Source organism: Lissotriton vulgaris, chromosome 3_1, assembly GCF_964263255.1.
Source record: "Lissotriton vulgaris chromosome 3_1, aLisVul1.2, whole genome shotgun sequence".
NCBI lineage: Eukaryota > Metazoa > Chordata > Amphibia > Caudata > Salamandridae > Lissotriton > Lissotriton vulgaris.
The window spans coordinates 858,739,094-858,763,650 of record NC_141689.1 but is presented as its reverse complement, the minus strand read 5'-3'; the positions used below and the strand labels follow the sequence as shown (position 1 = coordinate 858,763,650).

Here is a 24,557-nt window from a genome sequence, read left to right as displayed (position 1 = left end):
GTGAAGCAGGGTCGGCCCTGGTTAGTACTTGGATGGGAGACCATAGCTGAATGCCTCCCAGTTGACGTTTTAAAATTTTAAGTCAAGTAGGTTTACAACAGGGGTTGTTCATTAAATTCTATATATATTTAAAAGGCTGTTTTGTTAAAAATGTAATGCCCAGGGCCTATTGGAATGGGCAGTGATAAGGGTGATTAAGATTATATTGATTTTGATTATTGATAAGGTGCTTTTTGACATAGGGTTCAAACCCCAGCTGGGGAAAATCAATGTAAAGGAGGTATTCTTTTTAACTTTTCTCTCATCATAGGCCTACATACAGAGGGCGCTGCGGACGGAGCTGCCGGAGAGTGTACGGTGGACGTTGGGATCCGAGGACACGGGCAGGTTTGCATTTCACTGCTTCTGTTGGGCCGCCGGGCTAGAGTGCGCTCACCCAAGCACCCAGGCTAGCTGGTGTGTTGCGGTCACAGTCACGTGGTGCTTACGGCCAGGCTGTGAGCCTCCAACTTTGGTACTGGTACAAGGCACATCGTGCCCATAAGTTTGCCTTTTTGTGCAGTGTAGGTTTGTGAATCACAGAGAAAGAATGTCTAGTAGGCGGAGTGCAAAAAGTTCCCGCATGGAGCTCATGTTTCAGACCATGATGCGCAGAATGTCAGCGATGGACAGGAGATTGGGGAAAGTAGATCAGTTGGGGAGAACCGTGGCGGAGATGAGTCAGAAGTTTGAGGCTCAAGCAGGGCCATCAGGGAGACCCAAGTGGGTGATAGTGCCCCCGCAACCAAGGGGGGAACTAGATGTGTTGCCTAAGCGGGGCAGAGCCAAGAAGAACTATGTTCGAGGCCCCAAGTCACGGGTAGTAGGGTTGTCACCCAGGACGGTCCCCGACGGAGGGCCCGCATTACCTCAAATGCCCCCACCTACTCCGCCCACCCAGATAAGTATACCGTGGCACCGGCTCCAGCCACGCCGCCGGCGCCCCCAAACTTAGTGCCACCTGTGATACCAGCAGTAATTCCTGGGGTTCCAGGGGTACACCCGGCGCCATCCACGGGGCACGAAATAGCATCACCCTCCCCGGTCAGTGAGCCCTCTGGGGTTGGTCAGGTGCCCCCGAACTGTTGGCACAGATAGCGGCAGTACTCCGCTGGTTGGGGTTTGGGGGGGCGTTGCCCTCCGTGGCTGATCCCTCGGCAGAGGCCCAAAGAATGGTAGCGAAGATCATGGTGGCTAGAGGTAGTTGTGGAGTGCCAAGCGCACCAATTTCTCCTCAAACAACAGGTTCAGCAAGCGATGCAGGGAAAGACAAAAGCTTAGAACCAACACGAGTCCCTGAAAATGTTGAGGAGGTTGCTTTGCCGGTGTTAGGTGAAGGTACAATACCCTCCAGGAGGGAGAGTCTGGCACAACATGTGTCACAAGGGGTGAAGGACCTGATTTGGGCGGGCAAATATGTAAACATATTTTCATTGCTAATTGATCACAGAGAGATGGAGTATGCCAAGTCACATAAAGATTGGATGTTTCCTAGCGAATGGCGGTCTCAATTGGCTAAGTTCAGGGTGGAGGAGAAACTGATTAATTGGATTAGAGCCTTTTCTGTATTTATGGCAATCACCGCAGAACGTTCACCCAACCTACAGGCAGAGATGGCTTGTTACCAGAGTAGAATTACAATGTTCAGTGACAAACATGGGAGGGATGGATCGAAAGAGTATGACATAGCTTTCAGGAAAGCTAGAGAATTTGACCAATCATTATCCTGGGATAAGGTAGATTCCAAGTCATGGTATGGCCAGTTTTCAGGCGGTCTGGCAGCGGGGGTGGGCGCAAGCGGGAACAAAAGCTATCCCATCAAATACCAGCAGCCCTTTCGGCCAGCGCAGGGGGGGGGGGGGATGCGACCGGTAAGACCAGAGGCAGTGGGGATCGTAAGGGCGTGTGTTGGGACTTCAATAGACGAAAATGCACCAGGGCTGCGGGCACTTGCAAATTCAGACATGCATGTTACATATGCGGCCACGCTTCCCACCCAGAAACAGCATGCCGTTCGAGAGGTAACACCTCGAGAAACAGGGGGAGAAGGAAACAGGAATAGGTGGGAAGAAGTAGAGATCGCTCACTCACCCATTGACGTACTGGCTATGATTCCTTGGCTGAACAGGTACCCAGACCATGCCTCCACAAGGATGCTGCAGGAAGGCTTCTCACATGGTTTTCGCATTCCAGCAAGTGGGTATACCGGGACGGCAGAATGTAGGATTCAGCTGTCAGTCAAACACAATCCAGTTGTAGTGGCCTCAACAATTGAGAAGGAGCTGCGCTGGGTAGGATTGCGGCCCCTTCACTGACATCCCTGTACCTCATTTTGTCTGCTCACCCCTCGGGGTTGTCCCAAAGAAAGAAAAGTGTGAATTCAGGCTCACTCATAACCTCTCGGCACCTAAGGGCGCATCTTTGTATGACGCAATTGACGAGGGCATTTGCAGCATCAAGTATGCGTCTTTTGACCAGGCAGTGGAGATAACTTGCCGCTTCCGCCTTGAGTGATCGCTCCCCTCGCTGTTCTTTGCATCGTGGTATCGTATTGTTGCATTGTGACCAAGTTCTGTAATTTGCATAGCGCCATTGTTAGTAAGCTTCGTAATTTCATAGCGCCATTATTCCACAGCGCTTACATTGCTTTGCTTGATTCAGCGCATTGTTGTGTGTGATATCCCCCGGCGCCCTGCTCTGCCCTCCCCTCCATTTTGATCCTGCTGTTGTTGTGTTCCCCTGAGCCCGCCACGCCTCCCAGCTGAGCCGCCCTCCCACAAGCATTCAAGAGCATTCCCCAACCTCGCAGCGCTGTGATTCACTCGCCGCTTCCGCCTTGAGTGATCGCTTCCCTCGCTGCTCTTTGCATCGTGGTATCGTATTGTTGCATTGTGACCAAGTTCTGTAATTTGCATAGCGCCATTGTTAGTAAGCTTCGTAATTTCATAGCGCCATTATTCCACAGCGCTTACATTGTTTTGCTTGATTCAGCGCATTGTTGTGTGTGATATCCCCCGGCGCCCTGCTCTGCCCTCCCCTCCATTTTGATCCTGCTGTTGTTGTGTTCCCCTGAGCCCGCCACGCCTCCCAGCTGAGCCGCCCTCGCCCCTCCCCCTCCACTATCCATATATGACAGTTCTTCCCGCGCGCAGCGTCCACGCGCAGCGACCGCGCCCAATCCGCGCCGAAGGTGCGCCAAAGGTAAGCCCGTCTACGCCCCTCCGCGCCTGGACCGCGCCCAGCGCCAGACCCCCTACCCCTCGCGCTGCCCAGCCCTCCCGCATTACCTACGATGCCGCCACCCTCCTAGCCCTTAACCCCGGTCGCGCCCCCAACTGCGTCCAAGCCGCTCCTGGACAAACCCATGGACCTTTCTCCTGCTACTCCTGCAAATTCAGCGGCACTGACAACATCTCCGCTACGACCACAACACAGATTCCCGACCCCAACCACCTACAATGCATCCTTCTCAACACCCGCTCGGTCCACAGGCACGCCATTGACCTATGGAATCTACTAGACACCATTTCTCCAGACGTCGCCTTCCTAACGGAAACATGGATGAACGCTTCCTCCGCACCAGACATCACCATTGCCATCCCTGAAAACTATAAGATCACTCGCAAAGACCGTACCAGCCACACAGGAGGAGGAATCGCTATTGTCCATAAGAAATCAATCCGCATCTCAACCACCTCTGACGCCAACCTCGCCAACTCCGAACACCTTCACTTCCAAATCCACATCGACCCCAAGACCACACTCAGAGGCACCCTCCTCTACAGACCACCAGGACCCCGCGCAAAATTCAGTGAAGACATCACGGACTTCATCACTCCACACGCGCTCCCCTCCAAAGAATACATCCTTCTGGGAGACCTCAACTTTCACCTTGAAAAGATCAAAGAGCGCAACACCACCACCCTCTTGGACAACCTCGCCAACCTCGGACTTAAACAACTGGTCACTTCCCCCACCCACATCGCAGGTCACACACTCGACCCCATCTTCACCTCCAGCAACCATGTCTCCTTCAGCCACACTACGGATCTCCTCTGGACTGACCACAGCTGCGTTCACTTCTCCTACAACAAGCCCAAACCCACCAACCACCTCCAACCAACTCTGCAAAGAAACTGGAACAAAATCACCACCGACCAGATCTCCTCATCGCTCCTTCTAAACACCCCAGCCCACTCCTCGGACCCAAACCTAGCCGCCGCCAACTTCACCCTATGGTTATCCAACACCGCCGACACCTTAGCACCACTGAAAAAACGTCAAAGCAAACCTGGCAACAAGAAGGCCTCATGGTTCAACGATGATCTCAAGAAGTCCAAGAAACTCTGCCGCACCCTTGAAAAAGCTTGGAAAAAAGACCCAACCACCAGCACCAAGGACGCCTTCAAAAACGCCACCCGCACTCACCACCAACTAATCCGAAAGGCCAAGAAAACAGCATTCAAGGATCGACTTGACAACAACGCCCACAACAGCAAGGAACTTTTCAACATCGTCAAGGAGTTTTCCAATCCCTCGGCCAACTCCAACGACATCACCCCCTCTCAAGCCCTCTGCGACTCCCTAGCCTCATTCTTCCACAACAAGATTGCAGACATCCACAACAGCTTCGACAACCAACCCGGAGTCCAACCCACCCAACCACATGCTGAACACTCTCCCCCCGCGAACACCCTTAACGACTGGAACCCAATCTCCACTGAGGACACCATCCGCCTGATGAACTCCATCCACTCAGGATCCCCCACAGACCCATGTCCTCACCACATCTTCAACAAAGCAGACTCCGTCATAGCACCGCAACTCCGAGACGTCATCAACTGCTCCTTCAACTCTGCCACCTTCCCGGAAAACTGGAAACACGCTGAACTCACCGCCCTTCTGAAAAAACCCACAGCGGACCCCACCGAACTCAAAAATTACCGACCCATTTCGCTCCTTCCATTCCCGGCCAAAGTAATCGAGAAAGCTGTCAACAACCAGCTCGCCGCTTTCCTCGAAGCCAACAAATCCCTCGACTCCTCACAATCTGGCTTCCGAGCAAAACACAGCACTGAGACCGCCCTCATCGCAGCAACAGACGACATTCGAACTCTACTGGACCACGGAGACACAGTCGCCCTCATCCTCCTCGACCTCTCTGCAGCATTCGACACAGTCTGCCACAGCACCCTTCTACAACGCCTCAGAAACATCGGAATACAAGGAAAAGCACTTGAATGGATCACATCGTTCCTCACCGGAAGAACCCAGAGAGTCCGCCTTCCACCATTTAAGTCCAAGGCCACCGAGGTCATCTGTGGCGTACCACAAGGATCCTCACTCAGCCCCACCCTCTTCAACGTATACATGAGCCCCCTCGCGACCATCGCCCGCCAACACAACCTCAACATCATCTCCTACGCGGATGACACTCAACTAATCCTTTCTCTCACCAAGGACCCCAGCACCGCCAAAACTAACCTACACGAAGGAATGAAAGAAGTTGCTGAATGGATGAAACACAGCCGTCTGAAACTGAACTCAGATAAAACAGAAGTCCTCATCCTAGGTACATCCCCCTCCGCATGGGACGACTCTTGGTGGCCGGAAGCCCTTGGAAAAGCTCCCATCCAGACAGACCACGCACGGAACCTAGGCGTTATCCTGGATTCTTCACTTTCAATGAACAGACAAGTCAGCGCCGTATCCTCATCCTGCTTCAACATTCTTCGCATGCTCAAAAAAACATTTTGCTGGATCCCCACCGAAACCAGGAAAACAGTCACCCATGCTCTGGTCACGAGCCGACTGGACTACGGGAACACCCTCTACGCAGGTACTACCGCTAAACTCCAGAAGAAACTCCAACGAATCCAAAACGCCTCAGCCAGAATCATATTAGACATCCCACGCAACGAACACATCTCTGGTCACCTGAAAGACCTCCACTGGCTACCCGTCAATAAGAGAATCACTTTCCGACTGCTAACCCACGCTCACAAATCACTCTACGACATCGGACCAGAATGCCTCAACTCACGACTGTCCTTCTACACCCCCTCCCGCCAACTACGTTCTTCCAGCCAAGCCCTCGCCACTGTTCCTCGCATCAACAAGACCACCATGGGAGGCAGATCCTTCTCATACCTGGCCGCTAAAACATGAAACTCACTCCCCACTTTCCTCCGCCTTACCCAGAACCACCTAGCATTCAGAAAGCAACTTAAAACGTGGATATTTGACAAGTAATCATCCTCCCCTCCTTAGCGCCTTGAGACCCTCTGGGTATGTAGTGCGCTATATAAATTATCTGACTTGACTTGACATGTTGAGAGTTCTGGGTCCCGGGGCACTGATGGCCAAATCAGACAGTGAATCAGCTTTCCGACTGCTCCCAGTACATCCCTTGGACAAACACCTGCTGGGTTTCTCCTTTGAGCATAAATACTACATGGATATGTGTGTGCCCATGGGTTGCTCTGTGTCATGCGCCTACTTTGAGACTTTCAGTTCTTTCCTAGAATGGGTTATGAGGCAAGCAACAGGGCACCGACATGTGATGCACTACCTGGATGACTTTCTTTTGCTGGGCGCAGCGGGCTCACAGGAGTGTGCGTGGGCATTGCTTTAATTTTGCGTGCTCATGCGGACTTTTGGGGTCCCGTTGGCACCAGGAAAAATGGTGGGACCATCAACATGTTTGGAATTCCTAGGCATTGAATTAGACTCAGTAGAAGGTTGTTTCAGGTTACCCAAAGAAAAGATCATGAAGTTCAGAGTAGCCCTACAGCAATGTTTGGTCAAAAAGAAAGTCACACTACAGCAACTGCAACAGACTGTGGGACAGCTGAATTTCGCACTGAGAGTGATACCTATGGCACGCCCCTTTTCCCGCTCAATCGTGCAGGCCATGAAGGGCTTGCGGGACAAACACCATCGCACTAGACTGTCAGCTGAGGTTCACCAGGACATGCGAATATGGATGGCATTCCTGGAGGATTTCAACGGCAGAGTAGTGTGGTGCAGCCCCCCCCACTATGTCGGCTGAGTTAGGTCTATGGACTGACGCGACTGGCAGTGTGGGTTTTGGTGCCATACATGGCAACAAGTGGATGGCACAACGGTGGCCTGAGTGGTGGGAGGAAGGCGGCTTGACAGCAAACATCAGGTTCTTGGAGCTATTTCCAATATGGGTTGCACTTACGGTTTGGCCTGAACAATTGTCTAACCAATCTGTGATCTTCTGGTCAGACAACATGACTGTAGTGGAATGTATCAATCAACAGGCGGCGCGGTATAAGTTTATACTTCACCTCATTAAGGAGATTGTGCTAAGATGCTTGAAATTGAATGTACAGTTTAGGGCCAAACATGTCCCAGGGGTCTTGAACAACGCAGCTGACGCACTCTCTCGCTTTAAGATGCAGGTATTCAGAGAACACCTTCCATCTGCAGAGGCTACACCAGCACACTTCCCAACAGCACTATGGCAAATTGGTGCCCCCAACTACAGAACCTTGTGGCAGCCAGCCTAGCACCCAGGACCAGGACAGCATACAAAGGGGCGTTTATGTCTTATTGTTGTTTCTTGGGACAGGACTGGGAGGCTAAGTGGGAGCTGGAGGGGAGTTTTACCTCATACATGGACACATTGCACAGAGAGGGGCGCTCAGCGGTCACAGCTAGCAGACACAAAGCGTCCATCTCTTTCTTTGCACAGCTAAAGGGTATCAAGGATCCCACTAACAGTTTTTTAGTGCGAAAGGCATTGAGGGGATGGCGGCGCCTACAGGCAAACAGCCCCAATTGCAGACAACCAATAGGTTTGGAACGGTAGGTATGGGTATTGGATGCCTTGTCTGACACATGTAGCTCCCCAGGTGAGGTACTCCTATTTAAAGCCGCATTTTCCCTGGCTTTTTATGGGGCATTGCGGGTAAGTGTACTGGTGGCTAACAACAAACTGGACATGTTAGGTGGTCTACAGCTGGCTGACACTAAGATAAGGGGTGAGTCAATGTGGGTAAACATACGGAAATCTAAAACTGACCAGGATGCCCCGGGGATAGCTTGGTATTAAATGTAAATGTAGTGTATTTTGTAAGGTGCACAGCTGCCCCAACGGGACGTCCCGGCGCTGTATAACGCTGTGGAACCCTTCCTGGCTCTCCCTGTGAGATGCCCCTCCTGGGGACCCCCAAGGTGAAGCCAGGCATCCCACTATTGTAGGGGCCGTTGTGTAGATTAAGCAAGCTATTGCCCAGAGTTGCAGCATGGGACCCATGATTAGAGTAGGCGCTGAGGCGAGAATTATCAAGTCCGCGGACATTGAGCCCAAGACCCTGCCGCGTCGGGACTTGAACCCTGGTCCCGGGCCTGATCTCTGCTTCAGAGTCTGCCACTCTAACCAGTGAGCCACACTTCTCCACGGGCGCTGACCAATCCGTGTTGCCCAGTGGCACATGTAGAGGCATTTATCAGACAGCGGGTGGGCACGGCAATTGGAGCAGTGTTAGTACATGCAGATGGTACCCCATTGACCGGGTTTCAGTTCAAATGAGTGTTGGCAATGGCAATCAGCAAGGCGGGTTTGAACCCCAATGATTTTGGAACACATTCATTCCGAATCGGGCGGCCACTGAAGCAACAGCGAGAGGGTTGCATGCCAACAGTGTAAAGAGGATCGTGAGATGGTCTTCCGATGCCTATAAGCGTTATGTGCGACTGCACATGTTGTAAGGTGCAGTTAAATCACCTGCCTTATTGTCTTTTTATCTTGTAGTTTCTAGAGCCTGTGACGCAGGGCGGAAACTGGTACCGGGTCATTAACGGCATCCATCATCAACACGACGGACGTAAAATGACAGAACGAGCACTCATGTAGTATGGGTTGTTGGTCATTCCTATGTAAAACGTGCTAAACCATTTTTTCTTTCAGGTGAATGTAGACGGAGGGCGGAGCATGGGGGTTTCAAGGTTTCCTTTCATGGTAAAGTGGGGCTCTGCCTTAATCAGCTTAGGGTTTTCTTTACAGAATTACTCAACAAACACGCCCCACCGCTCTCAGTTGTTATCTTACACCTGGTGGGAGACGATTTAGTAACACTGGGCAGAAGGGTCCTGTTAGAAGAGATTATCTCTGCAGCAGGTTGACTGGCGAATTTGCTCCCGGGTTGCACTATAGTATGGTCTCAGTTGATACCTAGACTGCAGTGGAGGGGGGGAGATTCAGTTAGGGCGTTGAATCACTCGGTAAAGAGGCTCAACAACAAGATAGAGAAACTGTTCCGAACACCTCAATTGCAGATTATTCCACTTGGGTGCATCTGGGGGGATCAATTCTACTTACAGGATGTGGTCCACCTGACTGATGCAGGCAATGACTTACTAACAAAGAACATATTGGCATGGTTAGAGGGTTTTGCGAGGTAGGTATGATCTTTCAGTGTAGGAATTTTGTGGGGGCCAGATAGTCGGTCAACTATGCTGGACTGTGGCGGTAAGGTTATGATCGGTGAGCAGCAATTTAAGGTCCTTAGGGGGCGGCACCATTCTCGAATGGGGTCGCCTAGGGGGAGGGGCCAATGGTCTCTCCTAGAACTTCAGGGGCAGGATATCCACTTGGTTGGAAGGGTGCGGGTGAGGGAGTCACACTTTCTTTTGGCTGTTAGCCAACCCGCACATACACTATGACGTCATCAAATGGCCGAGTGAAAGGGCCTTCCTTTTTGGTTTAATGGAGTACACGGACCGTATGGGGTAACCAGGAGAGGGACGTACTCTCCCGGTAACCGGGCCCTGTAGCGCATGCACACTCATACGTGAGGGTGTAGCTGGACAATAAGGATCTGACACCTGTTAACAACCTTGCATAGGCCCAAAATGTTAGGATGCAAAATTCATACGTAGGATGTTAGATTCGGTTAGGAACACGCTGTATAGACATTTGTTAAGGTTAGCCCTTCATACCTGTCTACATTGCTGTAAATCTAATGTCAGAATTTTGCATGCTAATGCTTGTGTAAATAATGTTTATATTAATACTTTTTAATTTGTTTTCATATTTTAATAAATACGGCCAGGAGGGTCTTGAGACCCCCTGCCTTCCAAAGAAAATCCTTACATGGCTAATTACTTTTTGGGGTGGATGTGGTGTTTTTTACATGACAGGGAGGGGGTGGTCGGTAGTCCCAGACCATAAGGCCTCGCAACACACGTACTCTAGAAAAAGGCCGGTGTGGAGTTGCTTGTTTCTGGTGTGCTGCCTAAATGCTACATGGCAACGGATCCCTTGCTCCCTATGGAAACCCATGAACCCATGCACAATACAACACTTGCTGCCTCTTCGCTGTTCTCATGTTGACTGCATGAATAAGGGCATCCATGTTGTCCATGGGAATGCTGTTCCCTGTGGCCTTTGCATCAATGTTCGGCATGGGAACGCTGTGTCCGGTGCAAGCTAAATACACATGCTTGAGATGGCATGGCACAGCCCATTAGTATATGTTTTTTAGGAGTGCCCAGAAATTCATCCAAACTTGATGGGTATATTTTGAGTACTTTTCTATTTGAGGAAAGTTTTTAACCATCATACATATTCTCAGCTGTAGAGTAGATATGTGCAACCACAAGGCCTCTGAATACTGTTGTGTGTATAAGGGAGTACACATTTATAATGTAGGGCTGTATCACCAGACGGCCAGGTCAAAAAAAGTTAGTTGAATACTTTAGTTTCTTTAGTTCTCGCTGTTGTCAGGTATATGCCCGTCTTCTGAGTTTGCATAACTGCTCCCTTCATTGTTTATCTTGTGCTGTCATCGGAGATAATGCAGCTGTGGAATATTCTTGGCGTAGCTGCAACTCATATGCACACTCATATAAACTGTGACAAGAACAAATACTAGTTTAGATTGTAGAACAGGAGCCCAATTCAGAAACTTTTTGTGCATGAAATCTTTATTTGAGTGGGCAAAAAAGGTCATTTTTTAGTTTGTCAACCGAGATCTCGATAGTCATATACTCAGTATTTTCTGAAGTTTATTACAATGCGAATGCTTCTCCACAGAGTTGTATATAGTGGCAGGTGCATGAACATGTGTATTCCTTGGGGATTTGGACCGAGACATGACTTAATAAATCAAGCCACCTCAGAGTTTGAGACTAAAGCTAGTGCTCACAAATGCTGGCTGTGCAAATTTAGGTGCCGGGACAGCAACACACTTCAGTGGTTTAAAGAGGTTTAGAGTAAGGGATTGTTTTTCCCAGGATTTTTTTTTATTCCTTGTGAAGAAACCTAGACTGAGAGGTGGGAAGGTAAAAATATAATAGTGCATTGTTACCTCTAACCTAAACCTAGTCCATCTAATTTTTACAAAACGCTTGCAGCTGCCCCCCTCAACTTGCTAAGCAATGAGCATGCTGTGCAAGTTTCTACATAATAAGACACACATTGGAAATCTTTTTTTCATTAAGGTGGTGAGGGCATATCTTTACCAAGTACATTAATGTTTCGAGGCTTACATGATGTATTATGTAATTTAAAAAATATTATTTATAGGCGTTTTGTGCCATGGAAGGCATTAAACTCAAACACCTACCACTCCACAACACAAAATACCATTCCACATGATTACACTTTAAAACACACAATCTTACTCCACATAATTCCAGTGCACTCAATACCACATAATTATTATCCACATAATTCCACAGCACACCATGCCACATCATTCCAATGCACAAATCCAATCCACACAATTCTACACCACACAGTTACACCACTAATCCAGTCCAACCCACATAATTCCACAACACCACATAAATACACTCCATAACACATACGTAAAAAACATTGCCATTTACAATGCCAATAGATCCAACACGAACAAATGCGAGACCTATTGCATTTCCAATGCTTGCTCTTTACTGGATTGTCACATCTCCTTTAAATCGGCCCATTCAACTGTTTTGTACAGAAAGCCTGAAAACCCCAAAAATAGGGTAGTACTAGGTATTTTTCCCCTTTTTTCTTTTCCTACCTTCCCTGCGCCATGCAGCCGCCCACTAACCCCATCCCCCCCACCCACCACCCCCTCTCTACCCCTACCCCCTACCTCGTGCTCTTCCACCACCCTATTGAAGCGCTCAGACCATAGTCTGTGCATGTGATGAATGCAGCGCTAGTGGCCAGGGTCCTTCAATACCCAGCCCAAAAAAATTTACATTACCCCCTTACTCCTCTCAAAATAGCTCTTGAACCACTCTTTTGTACAGTAACAACCTTTCTCCACAGCACCCCCATGGTCCCCCCTACCTTCCCCTACTCCTAAATCCCTTTATGTCCAGCCATAAATACATTATTTTCCATTTTCACTCTTAATTACACCAAATTAACTTTATTTGTCCACAGAGTCCAGGTATTCTCTTGCTTTTATCTCGGATGAGAAATACCGCTTGTGCCCCTGATGGATCACCTTGAGTTGTGCCGGGTTGATAAGATAGATCTGGATATTTTTCTCCTGAAATGGTTTTATAGGCTGTCTCAGCCTTCAGTTCCTTTCTACCATTGAATGGCAGAAGTTGGGTTGCACAAAGAACGAAACCCCTCTGCTTGATCTTTTTGCTTCCTGCCTAGCCTTGTCTGAAATTGCTTGCAGCAGGAGGAAATTACCAAGAAGCACTAATATAGCCCACGGTTTATCACCCTCATTTGCTTGTGCCCATAATTTAAAAGGGGTGCGATGTGCTCTTTGTACTTCTGCTGCCCAATTCCACTCTGACAGCTCGAGAAAAGCGGCCTTGAAGAGATCAACTATATATGCCATGGTGTCGGACCCTCCCAAACCCTCCAGGACCCCCAACACCCTGAGGTTATTCCTCCTTTGTCTGTTCTCAAATTCCTCCAGCTTCCACTGGATATCTTTGATTTGTCTCCCTTGAGCCTCCACCAGAGTTTAAGTGCTTACCGCTTCTGCTTCAGTTGACACAATTCTCTCCTCAAGATTCGTCACCCTCTCCCCTATATTTGTACAGGCCTTAGAGAGCTTCCGGACAACCCCCTGCATTTTCCTCATTACCGCCTGCGCTTTACGGCTATCTTGGCGCGTTTCTTCGCTGTGAGAGAGGATAGCCTGGTGAATTATATCCAATGTAGGGGAAGACACATTAGTTTCCACCAGGGATTTACCCGAAAGTGGCCATGATAGCGGGGTAGCAGATGAATAGACCCATTTCACGTCCTTCCTCCCCCGGCCTAGAGTAGAAGTACTGGCAGTAGATTTTTTTGCTGTTATGGGGTGGTCTAGGTCGCTATCCTCAGGATCCAAATCTAAACTGCTGTCCCCTGTTGATGCACTCAGAAGCATCATCCGACCACTCTGCCCCCAATGAAACAGAAAAGAAACAGTCGCTGGGTTCTTTATCCAGTTCAGCTCTATTCTTATCAGTTAGCAGGTCTGTAGCCATAGTCACTTCATCTCCGGCACAGAGGTTGAAGGCTGCCCTCCATTTACATTCTACCCTTCTCGTGGCGATCCTCCCTTGTCCTATTTGCCATCAATGCCCTCATTGCCATCATTGCCATTTTTACTTATGCCCACTGCCTCTACAGCATCCAAACACAGTTGGGGGGGGGGGGGGAATGGGGGGTGGCAATGGAACATTTACCACTTCTGATACAATGTTTTTCTCAGTTATTACCGCTGAAGCATTCCCTTTTCCTCCAATATCCACTAGAGGGTGGTGGGGAACCTCACCCTCCACCACCTTTCCTTGTCCTTGAGTCGGAGTAATGCCCTCTACGATCCCTGCGTCTGGGCTACCCTGAGTCTCCTCCCGGGTCTCGACCAAACTCACCTCCTTGTTTTGCCCGCGCTTCTCACCGCCTTTCTCGCTGCCATTCTCGCCGCTTGCTACTGCTGCTCCAGCCTGCAGTTTCTTCGTTCGTAAGAGTTGTTCAGCCACCAATGGGACGGCCGGACAATTCTTTCCAGTTGCTCAGCCTCTTCCCCTCCTCACCGCTGGCGTTTCGGGCGAGAGAATCTGCTGAAGGCACCCCGGGGACTGCTCCGGTGCACTCGGGTCTGCCAAAGTCTCTCCACGTAGCTTTCGGGAAGCCGCTGCTTTAGAGACGGCGGGATTTACTGCCACCTTCGGGGCCATTCACAATCCGATTCCTAGATTCTGATACACCAGTCGATCCAGGTATTTCTCTACAATACGCCTGATTACTTGTAGTTCAACTTTGTACCACATTATCCAGACTTTGTTCCAGGGGTATTGTAATCTCAGCATGGGGGAGGGGGGGTTCCCTAAGCGATTTGAGTGGTTCTTTTGAGCTCAAAATGCTTTACAGGGGTTTCAGATCACGGAGACAACCCTCCATAGCTCGTTGCCTATTTTCTCATGAAGATGCCATTCAGGTTGAACTATGATTGTTTAGATATCAAACAATTTCTTCGGAGATAATTGACATCATTATATCAAAAGATTTTAGATTAACTCTTTATAATCAAATATTTTTTCAAATAATATGTACGAATAAAGGGACTATTTATTTTATCAAAGTGCTGTGCTGTGTTTCAACACTGTGGTTGACAAATGAAATATATTGAGTTGGTGCTGCTGAAATTTATTTTATGTTATTTAGCTTCTAGAGATTCTATATATATGGTATTTTGCATTTTGGGTTTGAAAGCGTTGCTGGACGAAGTAAACTTAAACATGACTGCTTTTGTCTTTTTAAAATTAATCTAAGTGAACATTACCAGAACGTTTGTTTTACTTCTTTTGGCCTTGGGATAAAGAGAAATAATAAACTAATTCCTAATTGTATTATTGTTAATGCAGTACGTATACTGTCATCAAATCAGAGAAGCAAAGAGCTTGCAGTAAGTCCGGAACCAGAGCTGAAAACACATGGATTTATTTATAATGAAGCTTAGACTTTCGCTTCAGAGTTGTTTACCCTTCATTTGTAGGTCTCAGATACAAACAGTTTTAACTGTCTCTTGACCAGATCTTTTGTTTCCAATATACATAAACTAGGCTTGGGTCAACTCTTTTTTCATGATTGGATGGCTTTGTCGACTGTCTCAGCTGTCTCCACTAGATCCAGTGTCTTTCCTCCCTATGTGTTCATTTATCTCAGAAATAAGCATTTCAGGCTGACAGAGCTCTGATTGAGTGACTTATATCCTTCCACAGCCTGACGTTGCTTGCATGCATGGAACTCCTTTTTTCTTTTACTTTAAGCACTCTATGGAAGTGCATGTTTTTTCTTGCTCTCTCCACGGAGTGCTGAATCCCCTTTCAGTTTTCTCCAACATGTATGTCCATCATTTCCTTTGCCTTGCCCCCTTTCTGCGGATTTTAATATTTTCCCTACCCCGTTTCTCAATTACTTCCAAGCCTCTCTCCAACGTTTTTAAAAAAAACTTTTAGTGCTTTTGCTGGGTGCCCATCTTAAAATGTTTTTGACCATTTCAAGATGGTCACCCGTGATGTGCATGTGCAGCGGACACCTAAGAATGATCGGTATTATTTTAATAAACCTATTCAAAGATGGCCACCTGGATGTGTGTGGATTCATAGTGGTCTTTTTGACTGGATTCATAGAAACATTATAAATGCATTCAAAGATGGCCACTGTGGATGTTTGCACAGCCACATCAGCCATCTGTGAACGACATTTGTTAAAATAATATGAATGCAGTCACAGATGGCCACTGTTGATGCACATGTTACTCTGTTCTTTGAAATGTGCTCTGTTGCTCTTGAATAAAATAAATACATACAATAACAGAAACCCTGCAAGAATAGGGTGCAGTCCTCATGCTACACAAAGAGTTACCACAAGGATACCATATCTTAATATGAAACCACCCTGCCATGACGACTGGCATAAATGTAGCATTTGTTGTCAAGAACTCTCTACATGCTACCACCTTTCTAGACCTTTTAGCAGCCAAATGTGAATTGTTACTTCTCTGATGCTCTGTTTCTCCTACTCTGTCTTTCCTTTTCCACTGATCTAAAGACTCTTGCCAAATAATCTAGTCTTCTCATAATCTAGTCCACCTATTCTTGAAAAACAACGCACGCTGAAGTAAGGACTGATGTACAATTGAATAGCTGTGCTTACTCAAATTAAGGAATATCAGTGGGTGTTTAAAGGTGGCAATGAGATTCATTGGCATGGCTGTTGCCATCAGTACTCAAATACCAGCGGATGCTCCACGTTAAGATTATCAGAGACTGAAGAAAATATACATATGTCTCAGTCAAGAAATAGCAAAAGTGTGCTGTTGGGCAAGGTTGGGGGGTATACAATTAAATTGATGTCTAATGTTACAGCTCTTTGTAGATCCTAGTACTGGAAAAACAAAGTGGGATTAAGGATAGAAATGAGATACAGTTTGTAGTGGGTATCAGTATTAGGATACTGTGTATATGTGGTGCTGTAGGTTAGGATGCAGGTGCAGTTGTATAGCTATGTTCAATATTAAAATATAACACTTTAAACAGTACCACCAATATAGTTGTCTAATGTTTGCAGGTTTGACCATGTTCTCAGGCAGTGTGTTTCAGTGGCTCTATTCTGATAATAAGGGCCTAGGTATATGTTGATCAAGATAGCGGGCACAATTTCTCTGATTGCAATCTAAGCAGGGAAAACGAGGTAAGGAGACATGGGGGACAATATTAATTTGGAGACTAAAGGATTCCAGCTAAACCATGGCATATTTAGATTCACAGCACAACTAAATAAGTATATTGTAATAATAGCTTGTCAGCAAAAAAGAAGAAAGTAGCCTGGAGCAAAACAAACAGATATGAATCTAAAATAATGGTATAAGTATGTGATCGGCAGACCACAATTAGTAAATGGGTCCAATTCTCGATTTTCAGTAACAAGGTCTAGACCGTTGCAAGTCCCGGCTCGGTGTCAGTAAATACGTACAAGGAACTGAGTCCCCTCAGCCCCAGTAAGAAAGAGTGAGGGAGAAGATGAGGAAGAGAAAGGGAGGACAGAATAAAGAAGACGGGAGAGGGGAGGGGAAATATATGATCTCAAAGGAGAGAAACAGAAGGAGAAGGAGAAAGCTTTCGAAGGAATGGAGCAATGGGAACACTTCTCACTATATGCATTACAGTATCTACTATGTAGATTTATGGAATATGAATTATGAACCGAAAAAACTATACACAGTCCCTTCAAGATAGTTGAACCAGGTAGGGGAAATAAAGAAACAAGAGCAAGAGACTAAAATGGAGATGGAAGACAGGAGAAGATAGGACAGGAGAGGATGGACAAAAATAGAGGTTCTGCATGTGTTGCATAACACAAAACTAAAGGCCACACAACTGCATATCCCAACACTACACAGACATTGAGCATTGGCTTGTATTTTGTAATGAACACTTATCAAGTGGTCCAGTTCAATGTATGTCCATGGAGATTTTAATACACCCATCAATATTGTATCCTGAAATGTAAATATTCAAATGTCGCCAAGGTTGAATGGAGAGCTCACTTTTGGAAATCTTACAAATAAACACATTTCATAATTTTGTGAAATAAATATACTACGGTTAAACTCCATTGGTGAAATTTGGTCATAATTTGTCCAATAGTATTTGAGCAATTGGGTCTAGAGGAGTCTTAATTTAAAGCACAGGACTCACACTTCCCCTAATATAGTCTTTTTGAGAAGAAACTCTCACAAATATTCTGTTCTTATTGGACCCTTGAATAATTGTTTGGGACGAGTCAAAGGAATTGATTTGTTGATTATAAGTAAGTCAAAATGGAGTTCCTATACAGGTAAGACGACACGCTTGGTTTTGTACTTGGAAGCAACGACCTGTATAGTATATACACACAATAAAATACATAGTTTCACTCAAATGATGTTGTACCTAAAGCAGAGGCATTATACACTTGCCCTGCAGAGATAAACATCTAACGAGAATAAATCTAAGACATAAAGCAATGTTTCATACATTTTGTTATATCATGGACTAGCAGTCCGGGCAATGTAACTTTTTTTGGTTTACAAATAATCTGTATCAGCTTTAAACTTTTTACATTTCCCAAAGATTGCTGGGCTAACTGCTTAATACGGAATTTAAACGTTTTGATATTTCATAAATTAGAATATTTATATCTGGCTGATTCCCTAAAGCAGACTGATAATGTTTTTTTCAGCAAACCTGTTCCAATTAGTTAACAGTGAAGGCCGAAATATTTCATCCAACAAATTAACCACTGGTACATACCTTTTTGGGGATTCCCCTATCAAAATCAGGAAAGCTGATTATCCGTTTCAGTTTCCCCAAATACAGTATCATTATTGTGACTCCCATCTAAAATGTAATCAAAAAGCACAAATTCAAAAAACGCAATAAATATAATGCAATAGATAACAAGCATGAAATACAACAGCCCTTCAGAGATATCTTGCATGTTGAAAAAACAGATTTAGGGGAACCAGGGGAACTAATTACTTAGACTGGTTAAATGAGAAAAGCTAAAAACCTGCTTTATAGTTCAAGCAAAAGACATCCATTCAAGTTTTAATACTCATGCAAAATATAATTGTGAATGGTGTGCTGACACAGAAACTGATCACACTTCAAGAAATCAAAACAATCACTGCTTGCTGGCAGAGGAGGCTTTAGGGTATTGAGACCTATATATTTTTCAGAAAAACGCTGCAAAGATATGAAAGTTAGGACCCGTTGAATGAACATTTTGCAAATCTCAAATCAATCCCACACTGGTTTGCAACAGCAAAAACACCATAATGGTGTGTACAGAGGGGCGAAAGTGACAAACGTTGCATATTGAACCAACCAAATTGCAATTTTGTGACATGTTATAAAAGTAATGACCAAATAGAGACTCACAAATGTGATGTATCAAACATTTGCAATTCACAAATGGTTGCAAAAACTACTTTTAACACTCACAAATTACCATGAATTGGTAAGCAGGTGGTAACTAGATGGAAGGTTGTAACTGGCATTGAGGCCAAAAGTACTTGCCTGTAAAACCCATTCCCTTTATCAATTTTTGTTTGCCTTTTATGGTTGCTGTAAATGAGTACTCATCTGCAGTGGCCATCTTTTAATTAGGTGTCTTAAAATGTAACCAAATACATTCTAACTTCTGTTCAGTTCAGTTAGTTTTTATTGCGATATTTCTCAATCATTAAAGACACATTGCAATACATACAAAAGGTTAAAATTAGAATTCTAAAGACAATATCACGTTTAAAAAGATTTGGAGTACAAAATAAATATGCAAAAAATATTTCGAATAAAAAAAAAATGTTATCCTTTGATAGTGATATACAAGTAATCCCCGCAGTTTTCCATATTACACGTGGTTGTAAACACCAACATGATAGATAATTATTAATGCAGGATTGGTGGGCATCTGAGGCTCCCCAGATAAGATATATAGCACTTAATAAAATCCCAATATGCTTCGAACCTGGTTTCATACTTATGCTCCATGAATAAGCCGGTAAGGGAGTTATCTTGGACCATTAAAATAGAATTAAGGTTAGCCATATTCCAATATGCTACCTTATAATCATTTTTTGAAGGGAAGGAACTACCCTCTGGATCCTCCCACAAATGGCTAAGTCCCATGTCACCCAGTGAACACTTGATCTTCTGTAACCATTTAACTCTACATTACAAGTCTATTTCTCTTATATATTTTAGTGCATTTGTATATGGTAAAAGCTCTGGCGTAGTCCAGAGCCTTCTCCAATATGCTATGGGTCTGAAGTGAGCAATCTCCTCAAGTGCAGTGCATCCAAATCTAAAAGCAGTGGTTTGAGGGGGTAAATTGTGGAAGGCCAGTTAGAGATCTTAGGAACTTATTTCAAAGCCCCAGAGCTCTGCACCATATAGTATTGATGCCATGGTCTTAGCATTATAAATCGTTATTGTGGGGCCTACCAGTTTAGTGTGAGAGAGTCGATGCTCTTTCAATAGGACTGCCGGACATGCCTAAGGGCCAGTAGATCTATCTGAGGTTTCCAATTTAACCTCTTTCCCAGAATAACCACCAAATATGTGAAGGTGTCGGTTTGTTCCAAGAGTGCATTATTCATAGCTACTCTTCCTTTCACTATTTTGTGTCTGTGTAGAACCATAAACTTCGTTTTGTCTACATTTACTACTAGCTTGTGGTCATTGCAGAAGACCGTAAATCTGTCCAGGGCTCGTTGCAGACCTATTTTGGTTTTGGACAGTATTAGAGTGTTGTCTGCAAACATCAGTAGTGGAACCTTCGAGACGGATAGTATAGGTGCGTCTTTGGGGGTGTAGAAAAGTAGGTAACGCCCCTTTTAATAAACAATGAAAATAGAGTGGGGGCCAGTACGCACCCTTGTCGGACCCCCTTTCTTACAGTGAAACGATCGGTTAATTGTCCCAGTGAGACCGCTCGTCCCTGGGCATAGTTTGACTCGTGCAGTCTAACAATAAAGTGTAAGAGTTCTGGCGGTATCCCTAATTCCTTTAATGACTCACACAATTTATTTTGGGGGACCGAGTCAAATGCTGATTTTAAATCTACAAATGCTGCATATAGTGTTCCCCCAGAAATAATTACATTACTCCAGTAAATCATCATAAACCTGAAGACTTGGTCATTGGTACTAACATGGGGGCGAAAACCTGCTTGCAAGGTAGATAGACTATCATGTTCGCCTATCCATATGCTAATTCTGCTCAGCACGAGCCAGGCCATAATCTTTTGAGTTGTATCAAATAAACGTATTGGCCTATAATTATTTGGGCTGGTGCGGTCCCCTTTTTAGGTCGAGGGACCTATAAGCTGCGCAAAGCGCAGCTTCCGGACCGGAGATTTAATGTTACTTAGAAGGGCTTTAGAACCCGCCTCCCTGCCCTGTCTCTCCTCCATTGGCTGGCTTCCTAAACGGAGGCCAGCCATTGGAGAGATGCATCACTCCGATTTAGCCCCGTCTTTTTCGGATTTGGGGGCGTAAGTTTTGCTGTTCTTTAGACAGTGACGTTGTCTGTCACTCAAAACAGCAAAACCACGCCCCCGAATCCGAAAAATTCGGAAGCTGGCAGGCGCCATTTTTTTTTTCTCGTCTGCCGGTGAGGATCGTCTTGGTCTTGTTTTACTTGTTCTTGTTCATTCTGGAAACCGGGGTAGATTTATTTTTATCAAGAGTAAATTTAGTATATCAGTGGTAATGGGTAGAGTACACGCAAAAACAGATAATCTGTTGGAGTTACCATTGGATGAGAAAATGTTGCCGACTGCATCTGCGTTAGAACTGTAATTTTCGCCACCGCGCATGCGCTCCGGCCACCACTGCATTCGTGTACTCCCCCTTGTTGACCTGGCATTTTCTCTCTTTGAAGTACAACCATAAAAGCCCAGTTATACCCTACGAGGCCCACATCCATAATGGCAGAAATAGTATGAAGTATACTCTGGAAGCCATCTGACTTTGATGCTATAGTAGTGTTGCTATTGTTGTCGATAATGCTCTGACATCCCATTTAGTGTGACGAAGGAGGCTCCAACTAGTGCAGAATGCACTCGCCTCCGGCACTAAAAAGTTTGAACATATCTCCCGGGTGCCCGGCGATCTTGACTGAACCCGAGATCAGGGCACTAGAGCCCGCGGTCCTCCACTTCCGGCGAGTGGGGCAACAGCAACAGCCCAACGGAGAAGGATAACGGAGGTTGGCACCAACAACATGGCTCTCCTTCAAGAACACGTCTGTCCTTCGGCCACTAATGCACGCCGAGTCTCTTACCTGCTGCGAGTCGCTTTTAAGTCCAGCGTTTTTTTAAAGTATTCTGTTTGAGAAGGGGCCTCTTGCCTTAATTATAAAAAACACACAATGACGTTATTCAAGTTGAAAACATGAAATGCAGCTAGCATCTTTCAAGTTCATCATGTCTGCAGATGCTGGGACGACCGAGCGCGCGCACACGCACGTCGAGAGCTCGTGCAGTCGTCCCCTGGCTCGCAGCTGTGTGCTGTAGTGGAAGCTTGCGCTGTTTCACAACTCTTGGAGAGCTGGCGTGGTACCATAGGCAGCGGGTGCTCGCGCCATCTGGTTCCCAAGAGGCAGCAGAAGGAGAAGAGTCTTCGTATCAGGGGCCGGGTTCTGCTGAGAAAGCGGTAAGCATGTTCAAGAAACTTGTCTTGTTTTACGGATTATCCGAGTCCAGGCCTGAACTTGGCTCCAGCGGGCCTAACCCCGTCATGTGCCCGACTCGCATGTGAGACGATGAGGGGATGGGACGAGAGGCAAGCCTTTTAATCATGTCTGACAACCATATGGTCCTGTTTTGTTTTTTTCCAGCCTGGAGGCATAAACTCACCCTCTTTGTTTTATAAAGCCATAATTATCTGCTTGCGGTACTTGAAAACGACTCGGGTTGCTCTGACATCGAGGCACATCCCAGCAGCTAAATGAGGTATTCCATGCCAGCTGAGTCAGGTATCCTTCGGAAATGCTGGGGAATAGGCTTTTATTCTCGCTTGCTTGCCGTGGCTTATCTCGAGCTTGCAAACAGCCCGCCACACGCCCCTTATTGATTCACCTTTGTTGCGCTGCGAGCATGCTTTTGCCGTAAACGTCGGCTTCTCCGATGCTTGTTTTTGTTGGATTGTTTGCTGCAGGAAATCGCTGCGATTTGGCGCGATGCAGTCACTGTGCGTGGTGGAGCCAGCGGTCCTTGCCAAGTGTCGCTCTGCACAGCTACCTCCTGCCTTTCCGTTAGCAGGCACCCTCTGTGTTGTCTGTACTTGACTAAACACCAGAGAAGCTATGAATGAACACACGCTGTTCGTTCTCAATGAGGTAGTTTTACCTTTTCGTTGAAAATTACCTAGCGGGTTTACATGCACTAACCCAGGACACCTTACCCGTTGAAGGGTCATGTGCTCACAGATGCGTGTGCTCACCTTTCAGCGGGTTGGAGTACTCTTCAGTGCACACTCACCTTTGAATAGGCCGTCTCATTGTTTGAGAACCGAGATGGCAAGTTGTGGAAATGTAGGTGACTTTTTTTTACTTTTTTCAATTCAGTTCATTGCGTTTACAAATTGATATTGTAATCCTCAAGAGAGTACCAGTGTTCGTATTTCTTCTTCTTTAAAATGTATTACATTTTACCCACACTGGGTCGAATGTTGTGATCTCCTTAGAGTCCTCGGGCTATAACAGTTGTGAAAGCCGGTTATCATGGTTACACACCCTTGTCGATGGTTCAGGCCTGTAACTCTATCTCGGGCCCATCATTCATTATTGCCCACAGCAGCAATCTCTACTGCTTAATAACTCTTCTTTCTCTTTGGAAACTATTATACTGCCTAATAATGATTTGTCTATCTAAATATTTATTAACTTACAGTTGCGTAATGACCCATTTTTGCCTACTGAATATGTGTGCACATTTTGAAAAAATATAGTGCTTTGCTGGATATCTAGCCTTGTGTTGCAGAACCTAGGGTCAGTATTCGCAGGAAGGCGTGTAGTGTCATTGAAGCAGTGCTGCCTTTTGACTATTTAACAATATATTTGACTTGCACTGTTTATATCACTCATAGTTCCATCTCAGTCTCTCTGGGCTCCCCTCAACTCCATTTTCACTGTCTCCCTTTCTATCTATGTCATCCACTATTCTCTATCCCTTTTGTTCCCCTCTCATATCTACCTCATTCTCAACTCAATGTTTGCATCTCTCCACCCTTTCCATAGCTCCATCTTCAGTCTGTCATCCCCCCCCCCAACCTCTAGCACGCACTGGCATCTATCTTTTCCGTTGTATTTACCACCATTAGGCCTCTTCAGAACTTTCGGTCCAAGATTTTCAATACAACATATCATGGAGCAAATCCGCATCTTGAATGGGCATATAAACATGTTTTTGTAGAAAACAGTGGGCATATAAACATATGTGTTTTGTAGACATAGAATAGTTAACAGCACAACACATGAACTATTTATATGCTTAGAGTGAAACCACAAAAAAGCTGGTCTGCATATAGAAATTCAACATGGAAAATGCCTTCCATTTGTAAGGCACTGTGAAGGAAGCACATTACTGTTATCTGAAGAAATGATTTTGGGCACATAAGTGATGTGTGTCAAGACTAGGGGGCATATTATCAAGCCTGTGCGCTAAAATTATCGCCGCTTTATCGGCCGAAAACGGCCGATAAAGCGGCGATAATGGGCTTGATAATATGCTCTATGGAAATCCAATCGAAGCCCATGTTAGATGTGAAGACATCTAACATGGGCTTCGATTGGAATTCCACAGAGCATATTATCAAGCCCATTATCGCCGCTTTATCGGCCGTTTTCGGCCGATAAAGCGGCGATAATTTTAGCGCACAGGCTTGATAATATGCCCCTTAGTCTTAAGTTAACAGATTTCTTGGAGAAATGTTGCATGCATTTTGTATTCCCACTGCAGGTGGACAAGACTTTGTTAGTGA

At 45.9% G+C, this 24,557-nt stretch overlaps 1 protein-coding gene across 1 annotated transcript in view; it reads right to left on the bottom strand.

The window, feature by feature from the left end:
- The window catches only part of SLC35D2 (solute carrier family 35 member D2), a 374,942-nt gene that overhangs the window by 203,129 nt on the left and 147,256 nt on the right, over positions 1–24,557 (bottom strand). Inside the window, exon 3 of the mRNA XM_086961173.1 lies at positions 18,322–18,408. Coding sequence (XP_086817299.1) covers positions 18,322–18,408 — 87 coding nt within the window. The remainder of the gene's footprint in view (positions 1–18,321; positions 18,409–24,557) is intronic.